This window comes from Palaemon carinicauda, chromosome 7, assembly GCF_036898095.1.
Source record: "Palaemon carinicauda isolate YSFRI2023 chromosome 7, ASM3689809v2, whole genome shotgun sequence".
NCBI classification, from domain to species: Eukaryota; Metazoa; Arthropoda; class Malacostraca; order Decapoda; family Palaemonidae; genus Palaemon; species Palaemon carinicauda.
Genome location: NC_090731.1, coordinates 41747171 through 41754531, shown reverse-complemented (window position 1 = coordinate 41754531; position 7361 = coordinate 41747171). Strand labels below are relative to the sequence as shown.

Sequence of the window (7361 nt, the reverse complement as noted above, 5' to 3'; positions counted from 1 at the left end):
ATGAGCCATAACCAGAGAGAGGGATCCAATGTAGTACTGTCGGACCAGTCAGAGGATCCAATAACTTTCTTGTACTGTATTAGTATCGCAATGGGTGGCTAGTGCCTTGGCCAACCTACTATCTATTATTTATTTACATGATGTAAACAATGGCTGTCTTCCTTTTTTCTTGAGTTCTCTGCTTTCCACATACATTTCGTGTTACTAATCAACCAACCGAGTTAACTAGGAAAATAACTTTAAATGAATAGACATAAGACCAAGTTGGAAGCAATGTGGATACTTCAAAGTTTACGAACATTACCATGGTAATAGTCCATGTAACAGGTTGTGTACGACATCCCACATACATACGTTGGTAACAAAACATTATATGGTGCATCATACAAATGATATATAGGCCACTGTTGGTCTGTTACAAGTTTAGAATTAGCCGTATTTCTCAAATGCTGAACTTGTACATTAGCCACCCACTGTGTTGTTAATTTGTAAATAAAGCCTGCAAAATACACGGCTTCTTTTTGTCCCTGGATCCTGATGTAGCCCTGCCTTTATACCCTCATGTTTTCTTCAATTAGCAGCAACATACTGAAAAATGGTGGCAGGGTACGCATGAAGGCACAGCATTCGAGGTGAAATAACTGTATATGCTTCATTATGACTCTTGGCATTGACACATCGCTCGCTAACTTTCAAGTGAACAGGGAAAAGTCAGTTTTGTGTCAAAAATTAAACATCTGCTTATTCATTCTATCCACGAGAAACTTTTCTTATATCAACTACAAAATTTTACATGTGGTCAACATTAATCCCGCAATACCCTGCCAATCCTAACCCATTCTATGCTGGTGTCAAGATCCCTTAATCAAACAGTTCATCACTGAAACAGTTTCGAAGTTGACAGGTAAGAGATTATTAGGAAGTCTGATGATTTTGCTACTAGAGAAATTAATGTAACATATAAGAGGTATACATATATTCAATACTAGGAAACAACAGTAGTGGGAGTCCTTTGACGACTCCTTTAAAAAATTATTCTCTGACCTTCAAACTCTTTCAGGACTTGTAATATTCTGATGTATGTAGGGCTTCTTTGATGTAATAGAATTGTGTTAGGTATTCAGGAGTCTAATATCTTTTGTAAGCTACTTAAAACAAGAAATTTAACAGAAGAGATGTGTATTGATATCTGCAAAACTTTGAGAGTCCCTGACCACAGACTAATACTGAACCCATAAGCTGTTACTAAGGTTAGGTACAAACCGGACAGATCTCTATAATTATGGCAGTTTGGTAGTGCTTCCTGGTAATGTAAAATTTGTGATCTTTTGCATAACTTTGTCAAGAATAAATATTTGGCTTATGCTAAAACTTGTCAAGAGTGTGGCAGTAAAAATCCCTTTATCAGTAACATGACAAATTCGGAGATAATTTGTACATTTCCCTGCCTAATACAAACCTGTAGTTATTTATGTGGATATACTTTTGGCAGAGCTGGAAGGCAGCCATTACATTTAAAATACGAGGTGGCAACCCTTCTTATCCACTTGAGTGGATAGGCAGGGGATGGCTGGGTGGTACCCAGCCGCCTATATAAATTCAGAGCTGTGAGCTACATCATGGTTACCTATGGGCCGACCAAGGGAAAGGCCCGTGCCAACAAGAAGTGTTGGCTTTAATACAATACGAACGAACGAGCTACATCACTTTTTGATTGCAGGCACAACTTACTGGGGGACAGGTGATGAAGGGCCAATTCATATAAATAACTACAGGTTTGTATTAGTAAGGGAAAAATACAAATTATCTACGGATTTGTCATTTGTTCCCATACTAACAAACCTTCGTTATTTATGTGGATGACTCACTCTTAGGAGGTTGATAAGTTTAACTACTAGCTTATTCACTGACCTGGGTTTACCGAGATCAGTATTAGACTGCAACTGAGGGAAACCTTGCTACTTCGCTTATTATTACAGGTGAGTATGATAGCTGCCTGAACAACCCAAGTAGTTGTGAGCGATATAAGAACGTATAGGTAAGAACGTTCCTAGTTTAAATAGGAACCCTACACATAAATAGACGTTTCCCAAGGTCTACCTCGCAGGAGGCATTGGGGACGTGTACAAGTATATAACAATAAACTATACTTGGTTACACAAGAGAAGCGGTTATTATCTGCAGAGTTTGAAATCAGCTTGCAAAGGGACCCATGGTGCTGTTCCCAAAAAGAGGGGAGATGATGAAAGTAAAAGAGCCAGACATATTTTCATTCAACCCAGCCTTACCCCAGGTAACCAATGTCCTCAACCTTCTACTACTTGTCCAACAAGAAGCACGAGGTATTCTTAAACCACTTGGTGTTTCACCATCACAGGAGAGATAGAGAAACCATATCTGGTCTTCTATGGCTCACGTCTTGCAGGTAGGGCAAGGTGAAGATCAGACACGCTTTCACCCTACCAATGGCAAGGTCTGCTCCAAAATGTTATGGATGGATTCTGCCCTAAAACATTATGAGCTCGAGGTTCCCTCTATGAGGAGAAGGAGAGGGATTCCGTGACTGGAATATGACGTGTCTCAATCACGAACGTGATCCTTATAAGCCTCCTTTGACAATCCTAGGGTTAGCGAGGCATGCGGAACCTAAGGAGCGAGCTCTTTTATTATTTTCCTGAGGTATGGCCTCAATATAATCCCTAGCGTGAAAAGGAAGAATCATTGATGGGTATATTACCCAGTGGGTCCCAGTTACGAATGGGAGTCTCATGCACTCCCTTGGGCCATCCAAGGTTGGCAAAACGTGCTGTTTTGGGGGCTAGGTAATCCTCCTCCTCAAGCTATGTCCTTAAGTAATTACCAGTGTAATAGCATTGATTACAAAGCGGCAGGTTTCTGGGTATAGGGCTTGAACCTGAAGTTCAAGCTGTCCAGAACAAAATTGGATGTTACATGGTTTCTCGCCATGAGCGGGAGATGTTGAGGGAGGCCCATAGGGTATGTCTCTCTTTTAGTAGAGGGCCATACTGGGAGAGATTGATTGATTGATTGAAAGTTATCTGGAATCCTGACATCCAAGGTCATTGACGTTGATAGCATTTATTATATATGAAAAATAAAAGAGAATTCAATTAAAACCATAAAAGTTAAGAAGTCATAATAATTAAATAGTTTTCAGAAGACCTGCTTTTGAAATAAATCTAAAAATTCCTCTCGCATAGTAGGACACATCATGTCCAAGAATCTTGGGAAGGATGAACCTGCCATCCTCACCTTGAGCCTCAAACAGATATCTATTTCTTAAGTTAGTAAAATTAGGGCATTCGGTCAATAAATGCCGCACTGTTAAAGGTACTAAACAGTCCTCGCAATACGGTTGGTGTTGGCCCTTCAGCAGAAACTCGTGTGTCCAATACGTAAACGACAAAGAGTCGTCTCCCATTTTCGGGGTATCATGTTATACCTCCGAGGTGATATAATATTTGTTACTTCCCTCATTTTATTGCCATCTAGACTATTCTAGTGCTGTTGCCATTTATTACAAACCAGTTTCTTGATGTAAGGTAGGAAATCATTACAGGAAATGGGATACCTCCTTGGTAGCAACTCGGATGCCGCATTCTTTGCCAGTAAATCTGCCTTCTCATTCCCAGACACACCTACATGTGCTGGAACCCACCAAAATCGAACTGTTATACCTCTCCGTCCAATAATAAAAAACCATTCTAAAATCTTTATAACTAGAGGGTTACTAGAATTAAAAACTTCTAAAGCTTGAAGAACACTCCTTGCATCACTACAATTTGTAAAATTACCCTCCTTTTCCAATGCTATTTTCTCAACAGTGGTTAGTATGCCATACAGTTCGGCAGTAAATATGGAAGCTGTTACAGGAAGTGCACCTCTACTATTAAAATCCCTACTATATACTCCAAATCCAATGCCAGCATCAGATTTGGAGCCATCAGTATATATAAAAGTCGATCCCCTATGTTCTGCAACATGTTCCATAAAAAGAGACCTGGATTCTTAGTCAGTCATAACTTTTTTAACTCCAATAAAGTAATTACAAAAAGATGTGTCAGGTAATTTCCATGGAGGAGTTGATGATACCTTGAATGGAAGTACCTTAATTCTAATTATATCCAGATTGTTTAATAATTGTCTCACCAGAAACCCAAAAGGTTGAGGAGATTTTGGGTGCAACTCAAAGTATGTTGAATGCCTTACAAGGCTTGCAGAGGACATTCGGTAAAGGTCTAGAGGCAACTCCCCAGCATCAACAAGGAGACTTGGGATAGGTGAGGTTCTAAAAGCTCATGTGGACAATCTAATGCTAGCATGATATATAGAATCTAATATTTTTAATCGGTATAGGGTGGCTGAGGAGTATATTTTGCATCCATAACTAATTTTGGAAAAAATCAAGGAATTGTATAATTTTAAAATAGTATTGCGGTCTGCCCCCTATGATGTATGGGACAATACTTTTAAAAGATTCATAGCTTCAAGACATTTAGCTTTTAATGCTTTTAAGTGAGAAACCCATGTAAGCCTACAATCAAATATCAACCCTAAAAAATTAGCTTCACTTTCACATGGGATCTGTTGACCTTTGATGTATATATCCGGGTCTGGATGTACTCCCCGGATACGACAGAAATTGACAATTGCAGTTTTACTTGTCGAGAACTTAAATCCATTCATATCGGCCCAATGGATAATTTTATTAATAGAGAGTTGTATTTTTCTCTAAATAATTGCCATTCTAGCTGCAGCAAATGATATGGAGAGATCATCCACAAATAATGTTGCAAGAACATCCCGGGGAATGACAGAGGATATCCCATTAATTGCTATTGCAAAAAGGATTACACTCGGCACACTACCCTGAGGAACTCCTTCCTGGCATTTACTCTGTGATAAAGCTTCCCCAACTCTCACTTGGAAAACTCTTATGTGAAAGAAATGACTAAATAAATAGTGGTAGCTCTCCTCTTAATCCAAATTCATGAATTCTTTTAAGTATACTGTATCTCCATGTGGTATCATATGCCTTTTCAAGATAAAAAAAAAGACTGTCACATGGTGCTGTCTGGAAGCAAACGCTTCACAAATGGAGGACTCAAGTCGTATCAGCACTTCATTCGTTGAGCGCATTTTTCTGAATCCATGTTGAATGGGTGATAAAATACCCTTCTTTTCAAGGTACCACATCAGTTTTACATTGACAATCTTCTCCATGATTTTGCACAAACAAGATGTTAATGCAACTGGCCTATAATGTGCTGCTAAAAACTTGTCCTTACCCAGTTTTAAAAAGGTTAAAATAATGGCTAGTTCCCAAACACTTGGATAGCTATGATCATGCCATATTCTATTAAAAATGCTTAAACTAAATAACTTTGTTTTAAAATGTACGGGTTTAATCATTGCATATGGAATTCCATTGGGTCCAGGGGCTGTATCGTTACAAGTAGCAAGAGCAGAATTAAATTTTCTTTCAGTAAAAGGAGAATTGTATGACTCGCGCTTTCTTGTTACGAAGTTTAAAACTTTCTTTTCTTCAACGCTCCTATACTGGTGACCAGGAGTTGCTTCACACTTGCACGATACATTTGAAAAATGGTCAGCCAGGGCATTGCTAACTTCCGTTCCTCCAGTCATACACTGGCCATTTACCCTTAACACTGGTGGTGGGTTTGGGGTGAATTTGCCTGCCATCTTTTCGACTTTCCTCCACACAGATGATGTTGGTGTTCTACTGTTAATGGAGGAAACAAATGACATCCAAGACTGGCGCCTAGGTTCTTTCATGGCACGATGGAACTCCGCTCTACATTTCTTGTATATGACTAAATTCTCCTCAGTAAGGCGCATGCGCAATCGAGTTAAAGACTTTCTTGTGGCTCTGTGCAGGGCAGTTAGTTCTGATGACCACCAGGGGACTGTTCGTCATCTGAATATCCCTGTTGTTTTAGGAAAGGAATTCACTCCTGCTGTGTGAAGAGTTCCATCAAGTAAGTGTATGGCATCATCAACACTTTCAAACTGTTCTGCATTTCCTTCAACTTCACTTAACTCCCGAAATCTATTCCAGTCCATCTTATCAAGATTCCATCGATGCAATCTCTGTAAAGGTGGACCATTGTTGGTGTTTATAATGATTGGTGCATGATCACTATTAGGCCAATCATATAATGTTCTCCAATTAAAATCGAGAAGACAGTTAGAGCTTGCAAATGATAGGTCAATGCAGGACAAGGTACCTGCCTGAACATGAAAATGTGTGGGCTCTCCTATATTAAGGAGCCCAATATCTTCATTCTCCAAAATTGATGATATATTACCCCTTGCATTTGCCAAAACATCACCCCATAAAGGATGTCTACTATTAAGATCTCCTAGTAAGAGAAAAGGTTGTGGGAGTTGTTTAATCCCCTCTACTATATTATCATATGAGATGTTATCATCTGGAGGCATGTAAAGAGATTGTGTATTTTCTCCCTATATCAATCTGTACAACTACTGCCTGCAGAGGGGTATAGATAGACAAAAATATTTGGGGAATAGCTCTCGACGAACGTATATAAGACTTTCCCCATGGCTTCCTGCTCGTTGGTCATAAGGTGTCCTATAGCTAACATACTCTCGAGGACAAGGAGTACTAGCATCAAGCTTGCTTTCTTGTAGACATAGAGTTATAAGGGAGTGCTCACGTATGAGGAGCTTGAGTTATTCATATTTCGCCCTTAAACCCTGACAATTTCATTGCAGAATAGAGGAAAAAGCTATGATATATTTTTTGGAAGACACCTTAGATGAAGTCTTCCCATTGGCAATATTCAATTTAACAATATTTCCCGGTGGTATCTCTTGAGAGGATCTTGATATAGTGGGTTTTGTGTTCCTCTTTTTCTTTGTGTCCTTCTGATCTAATTTTGAGGAGGACTGTGGACCTCAATTTGAATTTCTGATTGGTTCAATTTACCTTCCAGTTGATCAGAAACATCTGCACACAAGATATCATATTTATTTGAAGTCGTGACTTTAATGTTTCTCATGGTAGAAGGCGAGAGAGATGGAGGTCTTTCTCTTTTTCGATTAAAAGGTTGTGATCTGTCAGGTTTTTGCATCTTCCCCACAGTAGGTTCACCAGGTAAATTAGTTTCAAGTGGAACCTCCATCAGATCGGGCAAGGACATGGCCTGAGAGAGGTTTGTACTATTGTTTAAAATTGGAGTAGTTGGCTTTTGAATAACTTTAGATCTTTAAGAATCTGTTTTGATTTTTCTATAATTTCTGGACATAGATTTTCGATGGGACTTTCAACCTCTTTAACTACTTTTATTTGTTTCTTC

The 7361-nt window shown here is 39.1% G+C and overlaps 1 protein-coding gene across 1 annotated transcript; it reads right to left on the bottom strand.

Annotated features, from left to right (window-relative positions):
- Positions 1 to 284: 284 nt before the first annotated feature.
- On the bottom strand, positions 285 to 5724 carry LOC137644260 (uncharacterized). The gene is made up of 2 exons (XM_068377255.1): positions 5196 to 5724; positions 285 to 499 (listed from the first exon to the last, which is right to left on the bottom strand). The coding sequence occupies exons 1-2, from the start codon at positions 5722 to 5724 to the stop codon at positions 285 to 287; spliced, it is 744 nt and encodes a 247-aa protein (XP_068233356.1).
- Positions 5725 to 7361: the final 1637 nt, after the last annotated feature.

Coding starts and splice junctions, on each gene's coding strand:
- LOC137644260 (XM_068377255.1), bottom strand. CDS start 5,724: ATGGCAGGCAAATTCACCCCAAACCCACCACCAGTGTTAAGGGTAAAT. Junction 500..5,195: donor GTGGTACCTTGAAAAGAAGG/GTATTTTATCAC, acceptor TGTATTTTGCAG/GCTTTATTTACAAATTAACA.